The following is a 14,558-nucleotide window of genomic DNA, read 5'->3' on the forward strand; positions in this document are numbered from 1 at the left end:
TCGGGAATTACATTTTTCAAAACTTGTACGATATTAAGGGAATTATGGTTAACTGTCATGGTTGAGGGCTTTTAGCAAAAGGTGGGATGTGGAGTCTGGCAAGATCGGTGGTGGGATCATAGTCTGTGATTTACCCAAAGCTGTATTAACAGCCGACGGATCTCAACAGAAGTAATGGTGAGATGCTGTATTTTGCAAATAGGGCAGAGGAACAATAAAATGTAGCGATTTACTATCAGATACCGTTAAACGTAGCAAGTTAACAAGGGCATAAAAATGGAGAATCACAATTTTTTCTATAATATTTATATGACAGCTGGTATCCTGTTTCAAACTGCAGATATTCAATCAAATGTCTGGACAGTGCAACACTATTAATTCCCAGTTATAACCAAATTCAAATTTTTATTCACAAGTATTTACAATAAAATAGAAAATTTCCCAATAAAATTAACATAATTGAATACATACAGAATCAAGTATGTTACCTGTTTTAGAAATATTTAAATATATTCACAAGCTGATCGACATGGAGGTTAGAGTGGTGACTGTTATACATTGCAAGTTCTTCAGTGCTAAAGACGCTAAAGAACAAATATATAACAAAGGCATTATGTACACCATCCACTCCCCTAAAGTGTCACTGTATAATTGTGCAGGTGTCAAAGTCCAACTTACAAAAAAAATCCCCCCCCCACTAGCCCCACACAACTTTCAACGCCTTGAAATTTTAGATGACTTCTCTTTGAACTCAGCTATCTGAATGAAGGGTTTTTAAACATTAGCAAATTGACTAACTTTAAAAAGTTTTTAAAAAACTGCAGATGCTAGCGGCATCTGTTTGGTGAAGATTGCGGTCAAAAGCTCTTTAACAACAGGCTTTATCAAAGCCTTCTTTTGCCTGAACACCATTATTACAATTTTAAAAAATCAAATGTCATAAAAACATTTGCTAAAAATATACTTTTGAATGTTTAAGCCATTTTGTAGCTTTACTTTGCAAGTGCTACATACCTTAAATCTACTACAAATCTTTGATGATGGGTTATTTTCCGTAGTTACACCATCACTTTCAACCAGTTTGTTTCTATCATGTTAGTGTAGGTAATAAGGGAGTAATCTGTCACTCTTCTGTTGCTAACATGAGCAAGTTACTTTGGAATATCACTACTTTTTTTTGAAAAGGAAAAGATGTTTCAAGGAACTTTGAGCATTGAAGGAGACGACTACTTCAGTGTTTAAGTCACACTAGCCAGACTCAATGAACTCTTCTAACCCGTATATGTAGGGTCAGGTCTAGTTTACTATTAATGAATGTGAGTCCACTCTAAATCTGCATCACTTCTGCAGAGGCTTTCTATGTTTACACCGTTCAGTGTCAAAGATCCTTCACGGGAAGCAGCAAGTAGCTGGTTTTGACTTTAACTCAGATTAGATGGTTTTGTAATTTTCAAAGTTGCATCTTCACAACCAGCAATGCATTAAATAGTGTCGAGCATTGCTCACAGATACGAAACATTTTATATTGTGGATACTGCTTAAGTGGTCACATCTATTCACAAAAAGTGGTACTAGCTGATAAATGTAACATGTAAAGGGTAGAGTTGCCTCAACAACTATTGCCCACTCATCTAATGTGTGACAAAATGCTTTGAGAGGTTGGTTATAGCTAGAATAAACTCTTGCCTAAGCAAGGAGCTGGATCCACTGTAATTTGCCTATACAGGGATGCCATCTCACTGGCTCTCCACTTGGCCTTGGATCATCTGGACAATGGCAATACCTACATCAAGCTGTTCTCTTTCCAACACAATCATACCCTCAGTTCTAATCAATGTTCCAAAACTTGGTCCTCTGTATCTCTCTCTGCTACTGGATCCTTGATTTCTTCACCAGGAGACCAGAATCTGTACAGATCTGAAATAGTATCTCCTCCTTGCTAACAATCAACAATGGTGCATCCCTAGGATGTGCATAGCCCACTGCTCTGCTCTCTCTACACCCATGGCTACGTAGCTAGACACAGTGCAAACGTGATCTATAAATCTGCCGACCACACAACTATTGTTGGCAGAGTTTCAGATCGTGATGAGGCACATACAGAGCGAGATAGATCAGCTGGTTGAGTGGTGTTCAACAACAACCTTGCGCTCAATGTCAGTAAGACCAAGAGATTGATTGTGGAATTCAGGAAGGGGAAGTCAAGGGAACATACACCAGTCCTCATCGAGGGATCAGCAGTTCCAAGTTCCCTGGTGTCAACATCTCTGAAGATCTATGCTGGACCCAACAAATTGGTGCAATTACAAAGGCAATGCAGTGGCTGTATTTCATTTGGAGTTTGAGGAGATTTGGTACAGTAGGTCACCAAAGACACATATTTCGACAGATGGACCATGAAGAGCACTCTGATTGCACCACCATCTGGTATGGAGAGGCCATTGCACAGGATTGGAAAAAGCTGCGGGGGGTTGTAAACTCACGCCAGCTCCATCTCCATGGATACTATCCTCCCCACCATCCAGGACACCTTCAAAAAGATGGCATCCATCAGTAAGCACCCCCATCACCCAGGACCTCCCCTCTTCTCATTGCTACCATCAAGGAGGAGCTACAGAAGCCTAAACACACACATTCAACGTTTCAGGAACAGCTTCTTCCCCTCCACAATGATTTCATGAACACTACCTCACTATTTTCCCCCTCTTTTTGCACTACTTGATTAAATATATATCCTATTGTAATTTATAGTTTTATTAGTATTTATTGCAAGGTACTGCTGTTGCAAAATAATAAATTCCACATACGCCAGTGATATTAAACCTAATTCTGAATCTGAAATGATGATACATAAGATCTAAATGATGTGGCTAGTCCAAGTCCAATGCAGTTTTGTGCAGCAATAGCATACTATGAGTGCCATGGAATCATTCATGCATACCAGTTTTCACAAGAAAACGATTTTATTTAGACTAAGCCCCTGCCTGTAACCCACAGGCTGGTAATGCTATTTAGAACTAGGAGGATACTGAGTGCTGACCTTTCACTGCCCAGGATCCCTACTGAAAAGTAACCACAGAGCGGTCAGATGACAGATTAGTGTGTCTTTTCGGTTCTGGGTTGTGAAGCGAGATGTGATTAATAGGAGTAAAGCTGTTTTCATTTGATCATGACACTCAAACGGGTCAACTGAGGGCTGGGGGTAGGTGTGAAAATCAAGAATAGAATCAGCTTAGTAGGTTATAGAGTACATTGTGGAATAGAGGTACCGTCACAGTGGTGTACCTGACCTAGAAAGGTCTTGATACTGGTAATACAGTAGAAAATGTTTCATTCCCCAGCACTAAGATCTCTATGATAATAATCATACAAAAAGAATCCAAGGCAGTTTCCACAGAATAATATTTGATGACATCTGGGTAGCTGCATTATTCCCTCAAAGCCAGGGGCTTTGGGTACAAATCAGGTGGATGCATTGGAAATTGGACTAGTTTTAATATTAAAAACCCCAGGATATAGGTTTAATTGGACAAGGCTGTATGTAGTGAAAATTATATTGTCATTCAGAATGGAAACAATTAAGTCATTCCACTGTTAACCGTTTTGTTTAATGATTTTTATAGATAAGATTTACATGTAAGCATTTCCTACTCCCTTTATTATTCAAGAGAAATTCCTGACTTTTATTGGGAGAAGTTACTCTGGTTACTGATTCTCCCATTCTTTGTTTCCTATGTAAATTGAATCCTTTAGAGCAGAATGTACTATGAAACTGACTGATGTGTTAGCATTAAAATTCTGCGTATAGAAGAAAGGTTTAAAATTGCAGTTTAGTTATGCCCTTTATTTTGTTTCCATTTGCAACAATTCATCTAATGTAATTTATTGTTGCTGAAAACTGCCCAATAGCAGTGAGTAAATGATTGGAAGCATTCTGACTATAATATCTGCATATAATTAAATGAAAAACTTCCGAGGGGTGCTGGGTTTGGAGAGGTAGTGCTGGAAATAGTATTTGAAGAAGTGAAGAACAGTCTAGCAAACAGATGGCCCTTAGGGAGAAAAGGGAGATGTCTAGGAGGATACATTAGAAACAAGGCCACTAAAAATGCACTAATGTAAAATGACAAAACAGAGACATAGGACAAAAGGTCACAGGCAAAGGACCAAGACTATGCAAAGCCAGCTTGAAGGTGGTGAAGCAATGCCAAAGTTGGAATTAAAATGAGAATTTAAATCTTTATATGGAACAAAACCAATCTGGGGGATATAGTTCAATTATAGAAGTGCAGTTATTCACACTCACAAAACCGTCCTCAGCAGCAACAATCAGAAAGTCAAAATTTCAAAATTCTCTAAAGAGGAGTTACAGATTTGAAGTCATCAAATGTATAAGAACTTTTGTCAGGAGATGGGAAGAAACTGTTTTTACTGTGGGAATTAACAATCAGAAGAAACAGATTTAACATTCAGTGGGAAGTAGTGAGGGGTTGGTTGGGATGTGCAGTTCTTTTCTCTTATTCACCATGAGGAAATAGATGGAATCTAATTCGAGAGTTCTTACAAAATGTTGGCACAGTCATAATGGGCTAAGCGGTCTGTTCTTGTGCAGTAGGTGTGAAATGGGCTTCTCACACAGTAACAACCATTCTACTGTTTTCTTCCCTTGTGACCTCCATGGAAATGAAGATTGGCCAGCCTGCAAAGCCAGTTACTGATTCACCCTAAACTCCTTTGTGTCAGTGCAAATTCTCTATGTTCCATGGACAACCCAAATCCCAAGAGATGCAACTTGAAGTATGCAGTTTCTGGGAACGTGATTCTATGTGCAAGAAGGAAGGGCTCCTCCTGCTCCACTTTTGTTAGCAAAGTTATTCCTACAAGACAAAGCTCAGATCAAGAGGCTGGCAGCTAGAATGAGTTGTGGGAGTTGACATTTGATGAGGAGCGAGGAAATAGCATCAATGGAAGGATGCACAGGCACAAGGAAGCTACATCAGTGCACAAGGTGATAAGGGATGACGGGAGTTTATTCAGAATTTGTTTACCAGTAAATCTTTAAATATCTGATTTTGCAACTTTTAGAACACTTTTATTTTACAGTTATGGATGGATTTTCAAAACATCCTGGCTATCCTTATTATCAGTTTAAGATAATTCAAGGAGCCAACTTAACATTAGCTCAAACTACCACCAGACCTAATAGCTATTGCAGTAGAATTTGTCTGTCAGTCTTTGTATAGATAAGATTTTCTTTTAATACTCAACATTGCATATATTTGGAAAAACAACAGGGAGAAAGAGTCACGATATTACTTGAGAAGTTGCGTTCTGAATAATAAATTCTATTATGAGCTCCATAAAGGAGGGGCGTGTAATTTTGTTGTATTTTTAAACAGTGCTTCCAAGTTACCAGTGAAACACAATGAAATCATTAAATTGCCCTTGTAGTTGCTTGTGTTCCACTTTACCCAACAAGGTGTTTATGTCGATATAAAGCAACTAGAATGTTGGACAAAGAGAAAAACCGAAACTAGCCCATATAAAAGATGTCTAAACAGGCCTATTTTATAATGATCTAATTGAAGCAAGTAAAATTTGTCCGAGAGGAAAAGTCACGAGGTATCTGATACCAGTGGGAACTGAATCTGTATATTAAATTTGTTCTTTAATTATCTCTGATTTGCTTATATTGTTCAATTGCAGTAAACTTAGCTGAGTGAAAAGCTACCTGTCACAGACCACTTTAATATTTACAACTTTAGGCAAATTTCTTGGCACACATTGTTAATGAAGAGCCCCTTTTCTGAACTTTTATCACAACATTCCCAAGTTAGAAACAACCCATAAACAACTGAGATTGAACCCCCAACCTCAACCTAGCACATGAAGCAGCAATAGCATGTTTTTATTCTCTGCCCACACCGTCCATGCCCTCTGGCCTGTCAAGTGACACAAACCAGGACCAAACCTTTCCTATAAGCCAACAATCAAGAGGATGGAGATGAAGGGAAACATATTCATTTCCTGCACATTCTGCTTCAGAGAATGAGGTACACACAAGATAGCACAGAAATTCCAAGATGAGGAATGCCCAAGAGGAGTGAGTCAAGTGACCTGACCTCCTGAGTAGATGTATTGCTTTAAAGTGCCAGTGAGTCACGCTGATATAAGCTGCCATTTACAGATAACTGCGGCTGCAAGCACCATCAAACTTAAATATTGCTCAAGACAAATTTCAGTCAGATTCCTGCAGAGAGGCCAACCTACTTCCGATTAAAACAAATATATTGAAGTACCTTACAATAAGGCAAACTAAAATACATTTATATAGAAATTAACTAGAATTTTTATTTAAATATTTATACAACATGCAAATTCAGACCCTCATCCATGAAATAAAACACAGAATACGCCTTTATCTCACCTCTGCCTAATGCTGAATTAGTCGCCTTGTACTTTAGATACACGGGGTAAGCGGAGAAGTGGTGTCAAATTATCCACTTTACTTGGAAAAATTAGATCTGATGGGGATGAGATTTACCCCATTGTATGGCAGTTTGGGGAATGAATCGGGACATTAATGAAAGCATGGAGCACTCGTGTTAACATCACTTCTTGCTCCTGTACACTGACCTGTGGGTAAGGACAGCAGAGAGCCAACCTGCTCGGCAAAAAAGCTACTAGCCGGCTCCATGCTCAAAGCAATGGGTAACATCAAACCCAACAGATATTGGTTTCTGAAAGTTTGTTTTCCATCTGTGTATATTTATATTCATTTTATTAATCTTCTATTATGTAGTAAAACTCTATCTATTGGCAGCTGTGGAAATACAGGTTACTGTATCTATGGTTTGTTGAAAGGTCTGTCCTTGCCACTAGTATTGGGAACACTTTGGTACTCTGGAGGTGATGGGAACAGTTGGATGGCTGTGATACACCCGTAGTTCTCCTCTTGTCCACCACACTCGCCTGGCATCCCCACCCTTACCACCTCTCTCCCTCCCTCACACAAAGGGAACTGGAGAAAAAGCATCCTGTACACCTGACAGGATCTGCTGATGGAATGGACTGACTCCTTTGCACCCCTCGCAGGATGTGGAGGGAGATCCGAGCCCACTTGGACCACGGCATTGGGCAGAGAGTGTAGCAGCTGGCTTCACACGGCAGAGCTGCCATCGTGGCCTAGGATGTGGCTTATGTTATGGGCTGACCTGTTGGAGTGCTGCTTGGAAACATCGGAGAGGGCAGGGTTGGTTAAAGGCAACAAAGGCGACATGGGCATGGCCGGGGTGTCGGCGGTGAGGGGCGCAGTGGCGATCTCGGGGAACAGGGTGGTCAGGTTGAAGTTGGACAGGTGTGGGGTGATGCTGGAGCTGTTGGCCATCGGCCTGGCCGGGATGTCGGGCAGGAGAGGAAAGCTGGGCTGTGGAAAGCCAACCGGCCGGGGCGGGGAGAGGATGGAACCAAATGGGTTGCTTGCTTTCTCCGTGCTGGGACTGGTGAAGATTTGGTTGGAGAAGTAGGGGATGGAGAGGTCGTTGGAGAGGGTGGGGTGTGCCGGTGAGTAGGAAGGATAGAATGAAGGCAGTGGATTCTGCGGTTCGACTGGGATGAGGGTGGGGGTCCGGTTAGCACCCGGCTGCGTTACCGGGGGGATGAACGGTGGATTGGCATTGAGAGGCGGGTTCATGCCGCCCTCGGCGATGAAAGGGAAGCCGAAGCTCTGAGACAGAGAGTGCTGCTCTGGGGCCAAGTTCTCATTCGGAACCTGCTGACCGTCAGCCACGAAGCGTACGATGCTGGCATTGCGGCTGGTGCTGGGCTGCTGCCGCGCAAGCACTACGCCTCCGCCCGAGGGCAGGGGCAGCTGGAGGCTACGCTCCAGCACCTCAGCACTCCGATGGTTACCTGAGCGCGGCCGGTCACTCTGGCGCAGCTTGCCGGCTGAGCTCCCATGCGCTGGGTGCCGCGCTCTCTGCGACACCGTGGAACTGGCTTGGAGAGAGTGAGGCCGCTCGGTTCCGTGCCCCAGGGCCGCTCTCAGCCCTCCGTGCGGATTGGAGACCTGCGGACTAGTGTGGCACTTGTTGCCAGCTCCGAGCGTCGCTTTCTGCGGCGCCGCACCTGGGCTACTGTTACGGCTCTGGATCTCGGGCACAGACGGCGGGTTCGGGTATGTGATGCCCCGGGGTCCAAGTGTGCCCAAGCTCAGATCACAGCCGTCCCGGCTCTGCACTGCTTCCCGGAGTGGCGCGCAAGAATACTCGATGCTGGCGACCGGCGTGCACTGAGTGCTCCTGGCATGATCAGGGCCCGACCTCTGCCCACCGCCCAGCTGTTCACCCAGGGGTGGGGGCAGTAAGCCCTGCATGAAACTCTGGTGGCAGGAGCCCTCCCCGTCCCTCAACGAAGCCCCGCCCGCTGCTGAGATGCCCTGCACAGGCAGGTAGGGCAGCCGGCCCTGGCGCTCGACCCCCGCTCCCTGGGCCAGCCTGAAGCTGTGCGCCGGGATCCCCCTGTGTCCTGCCATGCCACCACCCATCTCGCTGCCCCGGGACGACTGTGCCTCGAAGGTGCTGACCGACTGGGCAGATACGCCGGCCTTGAAGGGGGGACAATCAGCCACATCAGTAGCCATGCAGTGGTCAAGGGAGAGCTTGGACTGGAGCCCGTGCACGGGCAGGCTCTTGTTCATGGACAGGTCCAGGTACGTACGCAGCTCGGGCTGCTCCGCACTGCTCCTGGGACTCTGCATGGTGCTGGATGGCTTCCCGATCAGGGCCTCGGCTGAGTAGCTGGAAATGCGGTTCCGCTCCGGGCGGTGAGGCGGGCACTGAAGCTCAGGCGGCCGCGACGCTGGACTGCCTTTGGGCGCCAGCTGCTGCTCCAGCGACCTGGAGGTGAGCAGCCTCTGGATGCGGGAATGTCCGGCCGCCTGCTCGGTGGAGGGACCACAGCGGCCGCCGTCCTGGTGCGGGAGGAGGTCCGGGCCATGCAGGCTTTGCGGATGCGGGTTTCTGTTGCCCACTGAATTCTCGCACCGCTTCTCTGGGTGTGCGCCGCCAAAGCAGTGCTGGAGCAGTAGTGGCGGCTGCGGCTGCGGGGTGCCCTTGTGGCGGCTGTGCCCACTGCCCCCCCCTTGCTGCTTCTGAGGCAGGGCTAGCGTCTGGCCTGTCCTCACCAGCCCACGCTTCTTTTGCAGTTGGGTGTCCTGAGGCACGCCGTGCGCTGGGCTCTCGGCGTGTGGAAGGTGCTGCTGCTGTTGTAACTGGTACAGGTGCCGCTCACGGAGCTGGCCTTGCGGGTGTTTATAGTAGGAATGTCCGTGGGCCAGCGGCACCCCGCCCTGCGCCGACCCATTGGCCTGCGCCAGCCCGTGCTGCTGTGCCAACTGCCCAGCTGGCATCCCACCACAGTGACCCTCGGCGCTCCTTGGCATGGGTACCGAGCCGGAGCCCAGCAAGTTGGCAGCGGGAAACAAGGTTCCCAGGTTGTGGCCGTGTGGCGCACTGGAGGAGCTGACCGGCAGCTGAACCAGAAATGGCTGCTCCCGCTCACACGGGGATTCCACCAATGCGCTTGGCCCCGGCTTCCCATCTGGACGGACCGCACCACTCGGACACTGCTTCTGACGTTTGGCCGTGGAGATCAAGTGATCTGCTGGTCCGTTGCGCTTGGTTGCATCTTTGCGCACCTCGGTGATCTGCTTCGGGCCAACAGGAGGCTGCGGTGGGGGTCTGGCGGGGTACTCCGCCGCGTGATCAACCTGCTCCGGGTAGGTGGCGGGGGCATTGGCCGGCTCGCCTGCCAGCGGTGTGCAGCTGTGGCCCAGGCTTCGCACTCCGGGGTTGGAAGGAGGCAGGGCTGGACACGCCAGGCTTGGCATTTCTTGGGCAGATGAGGTGTGGGTGGTCACTCCAGTTTGGCCCTGGGCTGGAAGCACAGATTCCTGCACTCTCCCTTCCACTCCGATGTCATGCTCCGGCTGGAGGCTCGAATCCCGGGCTTTGTCTTTGTCCGCACTCAGGGGCTTCTGTTTCTCCGGCTTCGGCACCGCATCCTCTGCTGCCGCGCCTTTCTCTGGGCTCTCCTGCTCGAATATGGCCCGAGCTGCAAGGGCCACAATGTCACTGTGGTCTGGCAGGCTGTAGGCGTTGAAGGTGCAGTCCTCCCGCGCACTGTCAGGCAGCAGGGAGGCGACGGAAAAGCCTCGGCCGCTGCCCGAGCTGCTGGACATGGGCGAGTCAGTGTGGCGCTGGGTTCCAGCTGGGGCTCCTGCACTCTCGTGTTCCGGGGTGCACAGCGGAAGCTGGTCTCCGGATGGCCCAGCCTCCCGGGGCTGTCTGCAAGGAGACGGAGGACTGCTCATGCCACCCTGCTCCGCGCCCCGGGCATCTCCGCACCCCTGGCACTGCGCCGCTGCCAGCGACTCCAGCTGCTGGGAAACACTGCTGATGCCACAAGGGGCGGCCGTGGCCACCTGGAATTCCCTAGCTGCCAGCTCTCCTGTCCCTGGTAGGGGCGAGGTGGGGCACTGGGGTGGGGATGGAGCAGTATTCGTGACAGCACACACACCATCTGTAGCCAGGCAGGTCGGAGTCGAGGGGGCTGCCAACGGTGTGCTGCTCTCTGATGGCCCCTCGGCTGCATCCTCGGTAGCGCTCAGCGCCGGGGGCCTGATAGGTGCTGGTTCCGGTGAGGTGGAAATGGCAGCCGCCCCGGCCGGGATGTGGTGCGTGAAGGAGGGTGGAGGTGCGGCGGAGCACTCAGCTGGGGATACCCGCTCGGAGGGACTGGGCTGCCGAGAGGGGGCACAGTCCCGTGGCTTGTGCCCGGAGGCGCAGCCCTTCCTGGGGAGCCCCTGCTTTGCAGGCAGGAGCTTCTTCGGTGTCTTCTTGGACTTAGAGGGCTGGAGAGCCCCGTGGCTGGGTCTGCTGGGAGTGGGAGCGGGAGCGGGAGTGGGCAAGCTGCTGGGGTTTGAGCTGCTGACGGTGATGACGGGGGCACAGGGAATCTGCCCGCTGGAGCCAGTGGAAGCGGTGGACTGGGCTGTGGGCATCGCCCTGCTGCCTGCCATCTGGGACACACTCTGGCTGAGGCTGGTCAGTGCACCGAAAGCGTTGAGGGCCACGTTGGTGTGGGGGTCAGCACTGGTGGTGGGCTGGATGACGTGCATGGTGGTGTGGCTGGAGCCCCCAGCTTGCCTCACCGGCTGCAGGGCAAAGAGCTGCCCGTTGACAGAAATCGTCTTCTGCGGGGTGCTGGGAGCGGAGGCTGCCACCGACTGCGAGCTGCTGGGGGCAGACGCAGACGCTGACACGGGCCGGGGCAAGATGTGGACCAGGTGCTTCCCACCAACCGTCTGAATGCTGGCTGTGCTCTGACTGCCACTGCTACACCCCACCTGGCCGGTGTCGAGGGAGGGGGCTGCCCTGCTGTTGCCCGGAGGTGGGACCACTGAGACCGGGTTCTGTCCGGCTGCCTGTATGATGACGATCTGCTGACCCTGTCTCTGGCTGTGAAGGGCCCCCCTCACCATGGCCGGTGAGCTGGCATTGGCCGGCTGCAGGATAATCAGCTTCTGGCTGTTTGGGGAGGATGGGTCGGTGGCCCCTGGGGGGTGGGCCATCTGAATCACCTGCAAGGGAGGCAGCAGCGACACCACCTTGGCGGCAGTGGGGGCGGGGGCATGGGGCTGGGCCACAACTGGCTGCAGTGGGAGAGGTTGCACCGGGTTCTGGAAGCTCGCCGGCAGCTGACTGTGGGCAGAACAGACGGGCACCCCATGGAGTGAGGAGGGGGCGGGGCATGCTGCTCCTACGTGCCCGGCAACGGGAGCAGGGAAGGAGCTTCTGGCATTCACATTTTCATTTAACGTGGTTGGCAAAGCGCTGCAGTTCACTTGGCTGACAGGCTGTACTGTGTTGCCTGCCAGTTGCAGTGTGGTCCAAGTTGTCCGTGTGTTACCTGCAAAGGTCATGCACGTGAAAGCACCCAGGCTATTTGTATCGGCAGCGCAGGCGTAGGTGGAAGCTGGGCAGGACACCGTCCACAAGCTGGTGATGGGACAGGACGACACCAGACCACCCTGACACATTGTCCCAGCTTTGAAAGGTGGCGGCAAACCACGGGCCGACACAGGTGAATTCCGACAAACGTTTGGCACCATCATGCCCTGTGGGCACTCACTAACCGGCCACTTCGTTGACCCAAACTCGGAACTCTGGTTGCAGGATGACGTGGACCCCAGAACAGTTTGCTGAGGAGACTCCACGCCCATGCACATTGACCCCATCTGCTGTAAGGGCAAAGGTAAAGCAGGACAGGTGTTGGCAGAAGTTCCAGCAATGTTCAGGACAGGGCATCCGCTGGGAACCTCTGAGGTGGTCCGCCCAAATGTGGTTTGTGAACACTCCAGCACAAGTTGTGCAGAGGTGCTTATGGGGCACTGAAGAAGCACTGGCCCAGAACTGTTAGTAGAGACATTCAGCACACTCTGGACTGTGCCCATGGTGGTGGTGCACAGTGCAGCGTTCAGAGAATTCTGAGTTGTAGGGAGGCATTCGGGGATGTTCCGCTGAGAGATCCTTGTCTGAGGCTGGATCCCATTTGCCACTTGGCCGATATCAGGTATTGCCATTGGCATCATTATATCAAGACATGCTTCTTGAGTAGTGTTTTTCAGGGTATTCAGAGTTAGCTCCGGTGAACTCTGTACTGTAGCTTGGTGGCAATTCCCATTCAGTTGGTTTCCGTTTGTGTAGATGAGTATGTCCTCCTGCACTTGGTTGGGAGAAATCATCATAGTAGTTTTAGTGCCCTTGAATTTCCTCTTCCAGTGAATCGTAGGGTCATCATGCAAGCAGATGTCATTAGCTTTCAGTAGTTCCACAAAACGGTCATTTTCCTTCTGTAGATCATCCAGCTGTTTACGTAGTCTGACAATTTCTTCAGCTGCAGAATATAACAAATTCAGTTACAAACAAATCATCCACTTGAGAGTCTGTGTGGCTAAATGATGTTTATAAGATCAAGGATCGGGGTGATAGCTTCACAGTAACAACATTTAGCAATGATGAAACGCTGTTAAAATCTTCACCATTGCACTGCATATCACAATAATACGATGTGAGGGTAGGGAGGGCAGTGAAGAGAACAATTACTGAGTAAGACTGGATACACAGATTATCGTATCACACACTCACCTTGTTCTTTGGTTCCTCCATTCAGAAGAATTTCATCATTCTGCCTCTTCAGCTCTGAAATGTATTTGTATGCTTGATCTAGTATCATATTTTTACTCTGTGTACAAGAGAAAAAAATAGTTCAACAAAGCCATATTCATTGCTGCTTTTAAAAGTGGTACAAAGAAAAAGGTCTGTAGAAAAGAAAATTAAAGTGTTTTAGAGGTTCTTTGACACAGTTAAATGGCAAAGGAATGGAAACCATTAAGAGCAGAGAGATTTCCAAGTACATAAATTATTTATACAAGCATACAAATAGACAAGTGAACCAAAGTGAAATTTGGAGTTTTGCTCTTTATTTCAAACCAGCCACTCGTTCTTTCTGCTATACATCTCATTTTATTTCCTCGCTCCCCCCCCCCCCCCCCCCACCATCCAGTATTCCACAACACGGTCATGAATTAGAGACTTGGAAGAAATGTATCAGCATCTGGAATCACATGGGGAAGGTTAATGCAGCAGGCCAGGCAGCATGGCAGCATCTATAGGAAGAGGTACAGTCGACGTTTCGGGCCAATACCCTTTGTTAGGACTAACTGAAAGTAGAGATAGTAAGAGATATGAAAGTGGGAGGGAGAGGGGGATTTCCGGAATGATAGGAAAAGACAGGAGGGTGAAGGGATGGAACTAAGAGCTGGTAAGTTGATTGGTAAAAGGGATATGAGAGGATCATGGGACGGACGGGAGCCCTAGGGAGAAAGAAAGGGGGACAGGGGAAGCCCAGAGCATGGGCAAGGAGTATAGTGAGAGGGACAGAGGGAGAAAAAGGAGAGAGAAAAAAAAAAATAATAAAAGATAAATAAATAATGGATGGGGTACGAAGAGGAGGTGGGGCATTAACGGAAGTTGGAGAAGTCAATGTTCATGCCATCAGGTTGGAGGCTACCCAGACGGAATATAAGGTGTTGTTCCTCCAACCTGAGTGTGGCTTCATCTTGACAGTAGAGGAGGCCGTGGATAGATATATCAGAATGGGAATGGGATGTGGAATTAAAATGTGTGGCCACTGGGAGATCCTGCTTTCTCTGGCAGACAGAGCATAGGTGTTCAGCAAAACAGTCTCCCAGCCTGCATCAGGTCTCACCAATATATAGAAGGCCGCATCGGGAGCACCGGACGCATATATCACCCCAGCCAACTCACAGGTGAAGTGTCGCCTCACCTGGAAGGACTGTCAGGGGCCCTGAATGGTGGTGAGGGAGGAAGTGTAAGGGCATGTGTAGCACTTGTTCTGCTTACAAGGATAAGTGCCTGGAGGGAGATCAAAGGGAAGAGATGGTGGGGACGAATGGACAAGGAAGTCGCGTAGGG

At 49.2% G+C, this 14,558-nt stretch overlaps 1 protein-coding gene across 2 annotated transcripts in view; it reads right to left on the bottom strand.

The window, feature by feature from the left end:
• The window catches only part of LOC140198036 (basic helix-loop-helix domain-containing protein USF3), a 49,427-nt gene that overhangs the window by 797 nt on the left and 34,072 nt on the right, over window positions 1-14,558 (bottom strand). Inside the window, exons 5-6 of one of the 2 annotated variants that reach the window (XR_011886089.1) lie at window positions 13,209-13,305; window positions 489-12,957 (exon numbers count right to left, since the gene is read on the bottom strand). Coding sequence is in view for 1 of the 2 variants with exons in the window: in XM_072258866.1 (XP_072114967.1) it covers window positions 7,160-12,957; window positions 13,209-13,305 (5,895 nt within the window). In the remaining variant the exon portion in view is untranslated. Of the gene's footprint in view, window positions 1-385; window positions 12,958-13,208; window positions 13,306-14,558 lie in introns of those variants that run through there. The other variant, XM_072258866.1, reaches the window with a different exon arrangement.

Source organism: Mobula birostris, chromosome 5, assembly GCF_030028105.1.
Source record: "Mobula birostris isolate sMobBir1 chromosome 5, sMobBir1.hap1, whole genome shotgun sequence".
NCBI lineage: Eukaryota > Metazoa > Chordata > Chondrichthyes > Myliobatiformes > Myliobatidae > Mobula > Mobula birostris.